The sequence below is a fragment of the Saccoglossus kowalevskii genome, chromosome 10, assembly GCF_978046115.1.
Source record: "Saccoglossus kowalevskii chromosome 10, keSacKowa6.1, whole genome shotgun sequence".
Taxonomy (NCBI): domain Eukaryota; kingdom Metazoa; phylum Hemichordata; class Enteropneusta; family Harrimaniidae; genus Saccoglossus; species Saccoglossus kowalevskii.
Genome location: NC_140650.1, coordinates 24,951,243 through 24,967,059, shown reverse-complemented (window position 1 = coordinate 24,967,059; position 15,817 = coordinate 24,951,243). Strand labels below are relative to the sequence as shown.

At 34.8% G+C, this 15,817-nt stretch overlaps 1 protein-coding gene across 1 annotated transcript in view; it reads right to left on the bottom strand.

The window, feature by feature from the left end:
- Window positions 1-4,789: 4,789 nt before the first annotated feature.
- The window catches only part of LOC102805119 (RNA-binding protein 41-like), an 82,267-nt gene continuing 71,239 nt past the window's right edge, over window positions 4,790-15,817 (bottom strand). Inside the window, exons 7-8 of the mRNA XM_006815405.3 lie at window positions 8,927-9,074; window positions 4,790-5,745 (exon numbers count right to left, since the gene is read on the bottom strand). Coding sequence (XP_006815468.1) covers window positions 5,654-5,745; window positions 8,927-9,074 — 240 coding nt within the window. The 3' untranslated portion in view covers window positions 4,790-5,653. The remainder of the gene's footprint in view (window positions 5,746-8,926; window positions 9,075-15,817) is intronic.

The window sequence follows — 15,817 nt, the reverse complement described above, 5'->3', positions numbered from 1 at the left end:
CATCGGCGCATGCTTAGTGGTAACAAAGGGGAAAGTATTTCTATTCCAGGTGAAAACAGGACAAACAAAATGTTGAGCCAATTCTACAGGGCACCACATTCAGGTTAGCTTTTACTTTGCAGTAATTATTCTCCTAAGCTAAGCGATTTAATACAGACCATCCTAGAACCAGTGTATTTTTGGGTTTATCTTGTTAAATGAATACACCAAGTGAAAAAAGAGGCGGAAATGATTTTGCTGTTGTATATATATTAATAAAAAAGCTAGGAGCTGAACCATGTCATTGTAATAACTATACAGTTTACGAGAGTATTAATATTAGCTTAACTAGGGTCTCCAGAAAGATTTCACAACAGTCAGGGGTCACAATGTATAGTCATTAGGATAATCACCCGAAATCGCATTGCGCTATTGCTGCATGTATTACACTGAATGAGTTGGTGTACGCTTCTATAATTGCAGTTGCATCTCGTGGGAGAGAAATTTTGAGCTGAGAAGCAGCCATTAGATGTTTGGATAAACGAATAGTTCGATAATGTCTCATATACGTTGATATGCATTATATCACTTCAGTTATATGACAAGTTTCCTTCCTTATATGCACGACAGCTGAACAAAAATAGTATCTAGATTGCGTTATTGCGAAACAGGTAACCTGGAATATATATTTAAAAACAGAATTTACTAAAAAGGAGAATTAGGAATATCATTACAGAAGTAAAAAAACAAAACAAAATAAAATGACAGAAATATAGTAGGGAATACACTTTCTTCACTAAAATATACGATTACTTTAATTATCAGTGTTTTTATTTATTGCAGGAAATACATAGATACAAGTATCACTAATGTATACTAAATAATATGACTATTGATTAAATTACAGGGTTAAATGAAACAATAGTTACACAGAATTTACCGTGATTATGATCGTACTGTTGGTCAAATTCTTATTTTCGTTGGCTAGTATCAAGAACTGTCCAAAAACGAAGTGAGTGAGTGAGGATTATGTTTGTGAATAGAGTCAGAGTCACTATGATGTCATTCATGCTTCACTGCAATACTGGGTAATTGAGAAAAAAACAATTAATATACGCAGCTAACCTACAATTACACGTAACCCTCTGAAACCTTGGTTTGGTATATTATCTGCTGCAAAAAGTCACTGTAGTCGCAGTTGATTGATATACTTCGATGGCGGATAATCGTCGAAAGCATGTCATCCGTAGGAGACACTTGAAAGGTATAACCAGTGCCCAAGACCAATAGACATGTTTTGAGAGTACAACGGAGGGAATAGCACAAACTATATCAAGGAAATAAATGCGGCAGGCAGTTTCAAGTGGGAGTTTTATTTCTGCGAATGATTTAGATGTGTTATTTCGATAGAAATCCATATCATGCTTGTTTGTGTTCAGTAAATCTACTGAACAAGATACGCAGTAATTCAAACGAGAACCTATGAGACAACAAACCAATCCTTGAATACTGCTAATACTTAAATATAGCCAGACTAAAATTCATTCCTCTAGCTGAACGTAAGATGTCGTACAGATGTCCTGCCCCTACTGTACCATGGGTAAGTTGTACTCTATTAAAACACCAACGTTTCTAGCTTAAATGTATTTGAACGTTTACGTTCCTCTTGGGTGGGTAGAGATTGTTATGAGGGGAAGGAACATCAACACCGGATAGCGTGGATTATGTTCCCTGAATGCTAGCCGAACCAACCATACTCAATAATTTCTCTCAATCTTACAGTTTAACTTTTCAAAGAAACATCCAACGGATTAACATGTAGTATTCTCCCGTCCCGGAGGACCAAGACTACATAATTACCCAAATGTTGTATATTTACTTAAAGCAAGGCACTACATACACACATGTGATACTTGATCGCAACAGAGGTATACACGCATAGCTCAAAGTATACATTTCAAATGACACATGAGTGAGCGCATCGTACTTCACTTATGCTTTTCATGCTTTCCAACTTCATTGAAGCAATATTCATCGGGGAAAATAGACTTGCCTTTATTTAATGATTGTCTTGTATGTGTACGATACATAAAAGGATATACATTTTGGGACTGCATTATAAAGGGAAACATGTTCGAAAAAATATAAGGTCAATTGGACATCCGATCAAATGTCGCTGGGTGATATGTAAACACATTGTTGATTTTGCAACTTTCGATGGACAATACAGACATAATTCGAACGTTCAGGCTAAACAAATACTGTACATTATGTGTCACTTTCTCTTATTATATACTGCATGTTGCCTATACGCGGGGTGTATTGTTATTACATAGACGCTAGACACCAAGATATATGTACAAATTAAATATATGTGATGCAATTAATAAATTGAGTTTTGGGAAAACAAATTAAAATCGATGCTTTTACCATGAGGCCAGTTTAGAATGTTTGAAAGGAATTTCAACCTGGTCTTTACTTTTTCCCAGACATTAAACAACATAACAGTGCAACATTGGATTATGTGAATAGAGTGACCTATTTACAAAGCTTATAAAATCAAGGTTCACGTACAAGAAGATAAGTTTGATGAGAAGTATGTATTATGATGTACATTACTCGCACATGGTTTTACAAATACGCAATTGATTGGTGGTAATTTAAGCACATTGCTATTTGTAGGATTTATTAAATTATTTAGAAATTCAAATAAATCGTATCCCAATGCAGGGTGTTTTTAGATTACAACTTATATTGTTCTATAAACGCAGATTATACAATCATTGTATACGGTACATTACCAGGTTTGATAATATTATTTGACAAAGATGAACAATACTGGAGGTTGATTGTCTATTGTGAGAAAACTAAAATTATCATTTATGCAGAACATAGTACAATATAGTATTACTATCCGAAATAAAAGGGGGAGCTGTTTGTAAAAAATAGCATAAAATATGCAAAAAGTGTTTTTATTGACATAATCAACATAGAAGAGTTTAAAACAAGCTATTCTGGAATCGTGCTTGAAACATATATGATATGTCAACATACACAAATCAGGAAATGTGGGTGAAATATGGTTAAAAAAAAAAGACATTGTTTTGGGAATTCAATTCTGCCACCAGGCTTATAAAAAGTCCAGGACTGCCTTGTTAAGCGTCCCGGAATATAGAAATTAAAAAAGGCTGGCAGTTTAATATACAATAAAATGGCAAAATAAATGCTCCATGCCGATCAAGCAATTCATCAAAAAACATTTGTGCTTTGTACCGTATTTTAGAACTTTCTATGACAGGTCTAGTTAAGACATATTTTGTATCTAGATGACCTGCAGATACTGCAAGGTACATTAAAGATATTTTGTTTGGCAATGGCTTTACATGAAATTGGGGCAGTCAAAACACATTGCTTCATGTGTGAATACAATTGTGAACAGGAAAAATTACATAATTTGCAAGTAGGAAACGAATATTTTTATTATGGTCGTAGACACACGAGATAAAAGAATAAGCTAAAGTCATACCATACATTCAAATTTAAAATTCATTTAGAAATTCCGACGTATCGAAATCCACATATTTTCAAATTTGACCAGTGTACGACTGTATTATTTTATTTAAAACATGTCCCAACTTCCATCACGAGTGATATGCATGTATTTCAAAATACATCTCTGCGTAATTTAGTTAAGCGTAGTACAAACGTACTAGGTATCAGCTAGATCAAGAGCGTGGCGTAAGCAGATGACACACTGACAGCTTTGTGTCACCTGTTTTTGCTACAATACCACATAGACACAGCGTTGCCTATGGGGGAGATCAGTTAGTGACGTCAGAACATATCTGCTGATACAAGTATTTCAGTTGAATATGTTACTTTGAGTCCTGAACCAATTAGGCGAATGGTGAGGATTTCTGGCAACCCAATTGTTGAATGAAAAACACCTCATATCCAACAAGTTGAGTCAATTGCTGTGTAACCAGGCCATATTGTAATACGAATGAATACTATAACAACAGTACACACCAAAATTGTTTTGTATTTGAATATGTTATTAATAATAACAGTATGCAAAACCTAGCAATATACGACACAAAACATGAGCTACATAATGTCAACATGGCAGGACCATCATTACATATATCATTCGGTGGGCCAGGCATAATACATGCCAAACAACAATGTCATATTAAGGGGAAAAATAAAAGATAGATTGATGTATATTGTATCGCATGTGTAGCGGGAATAAATCTTTCATCATAGGTGCTTTCAGAACATCTGAATCATTACTCACACATTCCCAGGGACACAATAGATAGACGCACAAAGAATGTACTTCGCACATTCATGGTGCTAGCAGTATAAGGTTCCATGGAGACAGCTAATTCACTGAAGCATTCCAATCAATTGACGATTTTTGAAATAATATCAATTTGTATTTTGATAAATAGCATGTCGTTCTAGCATGCAAGTCACTAGTATGAACGTTGGTTGGATTTGGGACAAGTAATCCGATTTTCACATATTAGCAGAAAATTCATGCTGGGTTTTCACGCAAATCTATGAAGAACGACACACTCGATCTGCATCATGACACCGTGATTCTGACAGTGTTTAAACAGTCATTTCCTTTCCTAAATTTAAATTTGTGTTCGAATCTCCCTAAAAAACCTACCTACCTAACTGAACTTCACCCTGATAATCACGTCAAATTAGTTGCACCAGACAAATTCCCAGGGCGAATCCTATATTTGTCATTACACATGAAACAATATTTTTCAATGCGAATTTAGGGATACCATAGCGATGCATTCCAACTTTTTTATTACGGGTTATCTTATTTAGTTATACAGAAGATGAAACGAAAAATTACTACAAATAATTGAACAGATACAAGAGCAGATACAAGTTGACTCACAATCAATTACAGTATGCATTCGTGAGGGTTCACTCAAGGGTGTTTATCGTCTAAACATACGTTAATCTGAAAGGGCGCACTCAATCCATAACATCGATAATCGATATAACGTTCACAAGCTGAATTTTATGATTATCAATACTAAGTGCATTTGGCAACTTTGCTAAGAGCATAAAACCTTTACAACAGCAAAAATATTCTAATACAATTCGGGTTTTATTGACAAGAACTAAATGCATTGGTGTAAATCTAACACTTTAAGAACATTCGGGAAAACATGGCACTAGAAAATGGTGTAGCATGAAAAAAGAAGCATTGACACAATATCCATCCTTTAATTCAATAGCGGTAAAAAAATTTAAAAGTGAAAAATAATTATGGATATATTACATATCACAATACGCAACTTCACCGATGATTGAGAATTTCGACATTCAACGTTGTACAGTTCAAATATATATTGGGTACTAGTTTTCAAAGAAAACGACAATAAGGAGCGTTTATCGTTGACAAGAATCAATTATTGAATACCTTTTGCTGTGTAATGAATTCACACGCATACATACTGGTTTGGAAGTTTGGTAAATCCTAGCGAGTGGGCGGCATATAGTAGTTAGACGTTGATTAAAAGTAATATTCAACCAAGAACGGTAGACAGTAACACAGGGCAACTGTGTCGTTATGTATAAAACAAGGCGGCGATTCCACAGGCATTCTTTATCAGATTTTCCTTTTCTGACATCCCTGAAGAAATCATTGCTTCTTTCCATATTGTATAACAATTGGTTTTCCTTTCAGCAGATATCCATTGATAAGCTGTAGTGCTTTCACTGCTGATTCAACACCTAAGAGACCGCATAAAAAAATGAGATGTGTGCTTAGATCATCCCTTCACTTTCTTAAGAATGTGTCTAGATGTTACAATGACGAAGATTAAAAAAAGCTGAATGCATTGCGGCAGCAAAACATGTTTCCATTTAAATACATATGGTATCGTTTATCACATTTAATAACGCAAGATCCGCACATGGTTATGAATAAGAGCAAAACATTTAACGTTTTAGCTAAAAAGAAACGACGATGAATATATCTACATACATATAAATACGAGATGTTATCGTCATGTCTTCCTTTACAAAGGCCGTCGTTTATAGTGTATTATTCCCCATAACATGTATTGCACACGAACAAGGATCACGTAAGTCGTACGTTATACGCCGTATTGCAACACATATGAGCGAATCGATTCGGAACAATACACATATATAGCAGTATTATGCATGTTTATAAACATTTATTGTCACTAGTACTCAAACATACAATTCAATAAGTTGAGACAGTGTGCATTTGGGTGAACAAATGAATTATTATTAACTAGAAATATAAATGTCTTTGAGATATTTATTATATATAGCATAACATATCTGATTTCAATATATACTGTAACAGCATATTGGCTTCCACACATGCTAACTACAACATAGACAAGTATATCGCCCTTAGGACTGAGAACTGTGTAAGTAGGGTGTCATTGAGCAATACCTATATGAAAGATGATCAGCATGAAGCTCAGTGCTATTTGCAACTGACAGCTATGCAGAGAGTGTTAACTCTTCGTATTTCTCTCAAATAGTTTTAGAGCACCAATGTGTTGACACCAGCCCGGAGAGTAACACTATATTTCATTTCAGTATTTGAAAGTTGGTTACACAAATAATGTAAAGAGGATTCGGAATTTTACTGTAGCCAGGATAATGCGCCTTATATTGAGAGCTCAATACTTTCTAATCTCAAGAAAAGTGCTACTGTGTAAAATTGATTGAATATGTTACCGAGGCAACCAGTCACGATTAAAGTGCGCAGGGCGTGCTCGAATTTCGTGTACACAAATAATGTATTTCTCAACCTTTGTATACATCGTATATAACCCATATCGAACAGGAGGTGGTGCGACGATTGTGCCGCTTTAACTCACTACTGACGAAGATGTCCTTGACATGACCTACCATTAACGAATTTAAAACATACTGAACCTTTGACACTCCTCCAACTAGGAATATTTTACAAATGTTTTTGTATTGTTAGCTAAGTGGTACAACTTTGCATTTAGATAGTTGTTTGCAACAACCAGACATAATCTAAATATAGACCATGTATACTACAAAAGAATGCACGGTGTTATGATATTAACACAAAATTTGACCCTGATATGACAAGTGTGCCTGCGAATTTCAAGGCCGATGACCTAAAAATTAATCACATTATTGGTAATTTATCAAATGTCTCTTAGCCGACCTCTCTATTAAGTATAAATTATGGCACATAATGTACCCAACCACGAAGCAGGCGCTATAAGGCTATGGAGAACGGCTTTCTGTGAGATGGAAATGATAACATATACCGGTCTACTTTGGCAGTTTTGTCCCAAGTGCCTCTTGTCCCATATCCGCCTCTTGTACAAACAAGGTGAGTGCTCACAAATTGGCAATTGGCGCTCGTTGCTTTAGTAAATACAACATGCAGACATGCAAAATATATAGAAATTCAATTTTCTTGAGGTTTAGAATAACACACATCTCACTTACGCATATTGTTCTCAAGCTCAAATTAGGTTGAACAAAAAAATGTCATTCCAACTGAGAAACCAATCAGCGACGGCCTTACAGTTAGATGACAATTTCGGTTTCAAATACCCCGGGAAAGTGTTCTATGTTCTTAGTGTAATTAGGTGTTCGTATGCAAGGAATTTTTCCACACAAAAACGGCTAATTCGGCCGAATTTTTATAGCGGTTGGCCCAAACGAAACATTTGGCTGAGAAGATTGGTATTTTATTTCTGATTTGTAGGGATCTGGATAACGCGTTTCTCAAGTATATTCTTATTTAGTTTCACGGCGTATTAAAGTAAATATCGGCATTAATCGCATTTATTTTATTATCACGTGTATGAAGCTGACTGTGCACAAATATTGACCTTATATACGTGACGTACAGTACATCCTGGCGTGGTATGTTACTTGAATTGAAGTTCCAATGAGATGATTGAACGAGCAATACAGCTGACACAACTGAATAGTTGGCATAGAAACGACATATCCGTGTTGGTACTTTCGAAACATTTATGATACTATTATCATATACTACATATAATTATAAATCGATGATTCATTCACCTGAAACCTTTGTTACGATTATGTTAGAGTTGAATGTATATGACCACAGTATATGTCAAATGAATACAACCTCGCATGATTTACCTAAATAACATTTAAACAAATTAAATTTAATGTATCACTCTTGATAACCTTTGAAATAGAATCTGATGTTCGTGTTTCTCGTATAAGGTTTCAGTAAAGAACGGGATAATCGCCATGACGTCAAAAACTTTGATTAGCCAAACTAACAACAATCAATATGAGAAACAAATCTACCTTTAACCCATAAACATTTGTTACTTAGCAGAATGAATATAATCGATCTGTCAGTCAAAGTATTTTGATTTGGTTTGCCTCTATAATAATTATCACAGTTAACAATTAGTTAGGTTGAATACATCCTGATCAGTTGGATGCTATCGCCGCAACATGTGTGCGTAACATTCACAAAGAGATTGATTATACTTTCATGGCTATACGCTATTCCCGTTGCATTCAGTATAACACTATGACGTATTTCAGATGTACACAATAGCACAGAGTGATGTTCACTGGGATCAGACATCTCAAGGTTATAGCGTATAATTACGGCATCAGTGTTGTTGGCAAATAAACTCAATTTATACCTGTAGTAATATATGATGCGTCAAGGAGAGCAATAATTAGGTAGTAAATACAAGGTAAACACCACGATATGACCTATTGTGCTGTCTAAAAATGCCTTTGAGATTCAAACAATTCACGTTTCGCAAGCCTATTTCAATTTAAAGCTAACAAAGTATGAGATAACTATAATAATGAGTTGCAATGCTAGGTGAAGATAAGCTTTACTTATTTCCGTCTTTAAATTCTAGATATTAAAGTTACTTACAGTCAAATGTAATGAATGCTTGGCCCTTCATTCGACCAGTTAATAGACGAAATAGGACAGGTGACCTCTCGGTGTTCTGGAACCTGATAAATAAGGCAACCAGGTCAGACTCAGTCACTCCACTTGCAAGATTCTTAACGTATAGCACCTATAACGACATAAAATCACGAATACAAAAGTGAATTGTGATAATTAATATACATAACGAACAAAGTGTATGCGGTCATTAAGGAGTGTACTAAATTAATTCAATAACAAATCGACTGAATTTATTTGTTAAAATGCAATTTCACAGAATAAAATGCTTGCTTTTGCGTATAAAAACACTCCGGCTACGTTCAAGCACCAAGAAAATACAAAACAGAAGTAGTGAAGTACTGTGAAAGATCGATCATCAAAAAGAAATAACATGTTCTCGTTACGCTTTCCCAAACTGAACGTCTGTACTTATAACTATGGAACACCACTTTAAGGCATACCTTCGATATAAATAGGGAAATACACAATGTTACAAAACGCTGAACCCAAAGAAGTCTAAGCCACCTGATAATTGAGTACCTGCTCTAATCCTGAGGGGGCTTATGTTTCATTATGAACAATGAGTAACAGTACACGCCTCGAGGGCATGTGAATAACGATACAGTGAGTATGACCGAGTGCGTTTTAGGTGAATAGTGACATGAAGGCCGTATTTGTAGCCATACAATCTGCCCAAATGAAACTTATCATATTTTATACTGATTAAAATCACCTGAGTCATTGACCACACGAGTATTTTAATGGTGACAGTCGCTCACGATACACCTTTGGCGAATAATTTGAAAAGAAGTCATGTCATGACACTACATGAGTCCCCGTTAGTTAAATAGTAAACGAAGCTGAAATGAGTCAGCCACTTTGAATCAGAACATGAAACAAATTACATGATGTATAATGTAGTTGTATAGTTTGATTTCGATCCGATAATGTATGTAGAATACAATGGTCTAGAACAGATGCATTCCGCCATTTTGAATTCGTGCATTGGTGACTTATTAAGTTGTATGTTCAGACCAAGTTTCAATAAAATGAACACAGCAAATTATGCTTGAAAACATGTTTGATGACATGTTAAAATTGTATTTGAATTTTTGGAAGAAAATACAGTACAAAAACATGTATATCATAACGTGAAAATACAATCGGTGAAAATGCATCGGATAGAAGACACGACGAAAAATGGCCGCCACTCGGCCATTCTAAATCAAAACAGGAAACAAAATGACCAGCATGAGTGATGTCAACACCAAACAAAAATGGCCAAGGCATGCTTAATGATTACATGGGCAAATTTATTGTGTTTTGGCTTCACAAATGGCAGTCAGTCGGTCAAAAATCGACGGAACGTTAAGCAAATTAACGCACATATGTATGCCAATAGGACGTGAACAAAAACGGACTGGACATGTCCAAAACATTTCATCGGACGGACACAAACTAGAAAAACGAATTCCCGTTTCAGACGGGAACTAATATTCACTAGTATATTTTTCGCACATGGCATTAACTTACAGCTAATCTTTACAATGAATTCGACTCAAATGGATATACTACTACACTGTATAATACAGCTATAACATAACTGCCCCGAGCCTAATTGGGGCATACATTTTGCTATACGAGGTATGTTGTGCATAAGCTTTCTAGAAACAGATTTGAAAATCAACATTTAAAATAGCAATTGTTGTGGGATCACACTAATTGTTCAGTTAATAATTTACTGTATACTTGTTTGCGTTTTGGTAATTGTTGGTAATTTTATGACCATATAGTTTTATTTATGGGTTCAACCAACCTTGTGTGGCATTAACAGTGATTATGCATAAGCAACTCCTTACTGAAAAAAACATAGTCATTAAGCCGATTCCGTACTCACATTCAGTACATTTGTGTGTATCAAAGTAACATAATATCTGAAGACTTGCTGGAAATATGATATCACAAATATAATAATAATTTAATTATTAAAAAATCACTCAATTTGACAGAGATGGGGTTACTATCAAGCATATGTGTTTTGCTACATGTAAACCGTAACACCCGCCATCGGGCATCACGTTAATTTCACTGTGATTTTCATTTAAGAAGCTTGAAGAAGACTACTCATCTTAGCCTAAGGTAGAACACGTTATTAATTACATATGACATTTGTATATAGGGTATATATATATATATATCTAGGGTAAATACAGTGGGTAGATGCTTAATCCGGAAAGATTATACATGTTGAGCCACTATTTTAATACCTGATTTAAAAAAAAAATAACTACATTTGAGCTTACAGTGGGGAATGTCAAGCGTTATGTAAGCGAATTCAACCAATATATTGATTGCACGGAGTTAAGCAATATTTATCAATTTACAATCGATGAGATATATGTTACTACATCATGATACATTCAATAGAATTTGTTCATTTTCAAAATAGAAAAAAAAAAGAAATAAAAAAAAATATTACAGTAAGCACAATTATATTGTAATTAATTTGCATTATCTGATATATTTTAATTGTAGCCTTTGACGTATGAAGAAGTACGTGCCATACGCCAAATGCATAATTACGGTATACGCACGCTATACGAGTCAGAAGTTTTTGGCAAACATATAAGCATTTATGTAGGTAAAGGTGCTCAAGATATTGGGCCGTCGTCACGTGCACCGAATCGCACGCGAAATTTATCGACTGATGTGTCATTTTTAATTAATCACAATTCGATGTGGAGCATTCACCTTAAGGATCTGTTTGCGAGGCACACCTGCCTATCGTGTTTTTGTTTATGCATTTCGACCCTTTTTTCCTAATTTATATTCGTTTCTACTGCATCTTTAACTTTAAACATGGTATATCCGAACTTCGTTGCATGTCATGGTTTGTCAGATTTAAAAAAAAATCAGGTTCCGGCACGCATAACTATTCATTGCGGTTCATGTTCCATTTAAAGACTTTTAAATATTTATTCAGAAATAACAACTTTTAATCTGAGCATTCACAGATGGCACAACAGACAGACGGACTATCACCCCCGATTCAAACACCAGCACATTTTACTCGTAAACCTTAATGTTAGCTGTACCAAATTAATGACTGTAATATTCATAACAACATTTTCAACCATGAAATGAATGCAAGGGTTGAAAAAGATAAAAACAATGACATAATGTATAGTGCAATGACGTAACACCATACGTAGTAAAAAAATATCAATCTAGTTTGCATAAACGCACGTCACAAAATACAAAGCAAAAATGACGAACAAACAGCTGATGAACACAATTAGATGTGATCAACAGCAGGTGAGGGATTTTGGTAGCGGATATAAGACCTCTCAAGGGGAACATTACCATATTAGATTATCTACCCAAATATGCTTGTTTGCCACAGAGAGATATTATATCCGGTGCTAAATGCCCAAGCGTAACATTAATAACATCATTAAAATATATTCGCAAGGGAAAACCCCAACTTGCGTTGACGTCAAGATACACTGTTTTGGTACGAAACAAAACAAGAAAAATGTTTATAATTGTATTTTTGTGCGCCGATTTACAAAACAAACGTCGAGCCCCGCAAGTAGCGAACAGACGCATCAATGACATATTTTGTTTGACGTGTACCTCGTACGCTATAGAGCACATGTCCTTCTGATGAGACGGAGTGGTCTTTCAAAACTCGTAATAACATGTTGGATAATCACATGGTTAGACTGAGAATAATCATAATCATGGTCAATTAGTGGCAGACATATATAAGGGCCTAAAGACATAAAATAAAAAAAAGTGGAAATAACTTCAAAGCGAATCGATATCGATACCCAATTGATAATTTCACAATACAAATACAACACCCTACAAGTACAAAACAACAAACAACTGCAAAGTGCATGGACAAAAATAATAGATGTCAGGTATCAAATGTCAGTAACATAGCAAGCAAATCGAGCTCCATGTGTCATGGTTATAATATGTATGATATAAAAGTTATTTATGGTACACATTAGAACGTTACATTTAAGATATTCACAACACTTTTTTATATTGCAAATATACTGGCCCATTACATCAATCGAATAATCTTAGACAATTTTGTTGAGCTTGATTACACTGCAATTCAAAGTTGTTCAAGGTATCTTATTTAAGGTAGAGATGCAGGTTTGTGGGCACTTGGAAGTGAAATTTTGTTTTTTGCTTTTTATTATCCAAACATTCTTGGCTATAGACTGTTAAAATTTTGCAGAATTGTGAACAGTGGAACATACTCAAAAAACGATTTGAAAATATAGATAACAGGTGCAAACATTCTCTCTTTTGAATGCTTAGCAAGATTTAGCAAGGCTGTACATAAATAATCAGAAAGAAACATGGTGAAACAAGAGTTGGCAGAGCCATCTCGATGCTGGGAAAATAAGAGTTTTAAAGGTGTGTTTTGGAGCAATGGATTGGCGAACAGACAGAAAAGCAAATTCAAAGACTTTGACTTTGTTTTAATGAAAACTTGAAGTAGACATGAGGGTACGTATTATTTATTTATTTTGGAAACTCAATTTTTAACTGAAGGAATTAAACTAACTTAAATAATCATGTTAGAAATGACTACTGTTCAACTCCGGACTAGTCGTTTAATTGTACTTAGCGTATGTTGCTATGACAATCAACCAATTCGAGAAAAACAGTCGACAATGACTAAATGCATGGTCACAGCCAAATCGCTGTTTAATTGAAATAAACAAAATCAAAGAAAACAGAGAACTCTAAGACAGAAAGAGAAACACGAGCGATGTAGTCGAACAGGCATTACGGCAACCATGTTTGTTTCACCTCAATCAATAAAGTATTGCCCACGATGCACTATTCCCAGAAGCGTGGGTATGTGGAAGTTCATAGCCAAGCGTACTGCGGTCAAGAACAAGGTAAGAAATTACGTGACGAGACGAGACCATCCCGATTTGCCTTCGATTTCCGGGTTCGGGTGCGGTGCTGCCCTGCAAAATTGACAACTGGTAGACAGTTTTGAAGACGGCACTTTCTTCATAGTAAACAAATGTACCCATAAATCAATTTTCACAGGAAACAGAAGCATGGTTTAGAAGCTATTTTTTTTAAATCACTTTTGACCAAAAAAGCATATTTTTATGCATATTTCAAACTACAGTGTTCATGAAAAAAAATACTAACAAAATTTTAAAAAATCATACAATATGCTTTCCGAAAATAAATAGTTTTGTGGGCAAGGGAGGTCGTCTTGGTTTCCTAATTAACTAATTAAAATACCTGTCAGGTAAACTGCATCTCTACCTTAAACACAAGTTAAGTGATTACAAGGAAGACAAATCGAATGTTGTGACGACATATACTTCTTCCTAACCCAAATCTGCAGACAAATATAGTGACCCCAATAATAACAAATGTACATTTTTTAAAAAAAATATACCGGCGCAGGTGAGAAACAACTGTCAAAAAATACTGTGATTCAGGTCAGTTTGTGTTCTAAATCATCGTAGAATGTGTATTGCGTATTTCACCTTCTTCCGATAACGTCACTGATTCCCACAATATCTTCTATTCCGAGGTTAACCAAAATGTAGTATCGTGCGACGATTGGTCAATTCACATTAATACGAATGCTAAGGTCCATTAGTAATTGCTCTAGTTGGTTCATTATAACATTATTAATAATTGATAATATATATTGGAACCCAAACAGTTTAATAAATCACCGAGAGTTACAAGAGACAAATATTGACTCAACATCTGTTTCCGTGCACGTACATCACGTACATCAAGGCAACACGCGTAACAATGACATTATTTCACCTTGAAAGCGCCTCATACTTCAAGAAATAATTGCAGTGATGTGACACGAGAGTGCATCATTTAGTGATGGTTATTGCGACATTAAGTGGCAGTTTGAAAATAAATGCTTTGATAATAGGTGTCTATTATTCTTGATGCATTCAATGTACTACGCTGCAGACAGTGCTGTTATTACAATTGCCAAGTATACCACGCATTTCCGGGTATTTTGTCTGAGCAAATTTGAGCTAACTAGTGTTGACTACTTCAAAGGCTAACATGGACATGTTGTGGATGTTTTCAGCATTCAGATAATTGCTTCCCTTGAGCATTTGATGCCGTTACATTTTGTTCTCGTCTACATATGAAAAAAACAACGAATTCATATCAAACAGCACACTAATGACCAATAAGAATTAGAAGCTTAGTTGCAAGACGGATGCAGACGTCTTTAGGAATCCGCACAATGAAAACATATACAAGTCTGACAGCCATTAGTTAAGACATACCGGAATTAAGGTGTATTTAAAAATTGTATAACTTTGCACAACGATATTCACTCTAATAAGAATAATCTCTTGGAACTAATAAACCAATTTCACGTCATCAAAAATTTAGTTTTTTCATTGAATAATTTATTAGGTAATAACAAATGTATATCAGTTTGCTATGGCCTGAGGCGCCGGCTAAAGCAAATGACCACTAATGCAATAGAATAATTGTTATAGTCCCCATATGAAGTTTTCTGCTATGAGCATTGGAAGACATAATAAACCCCGATTCTTGTTTCACAATTTGTTTTACTCGTATGTTTCATTGGCTAGAATGGCGTAATGTTCCAGAAACCTAACTATGTGTACAATTTCCGAAATTATCTATTGACATGTGTTTAGAATACTATATTTGTTAATGTATGCAATATATTTAGATGCAAATCGGCCATTCAAACCTTCATTTAGCCAATAAATTAATAATGATACAAATTATATTGAAATTTGCTGGCTAACATGCTTCAACTGTTGGGTAATTTTTAATGTCTCAATTTCTTGATTTCTGAAACTA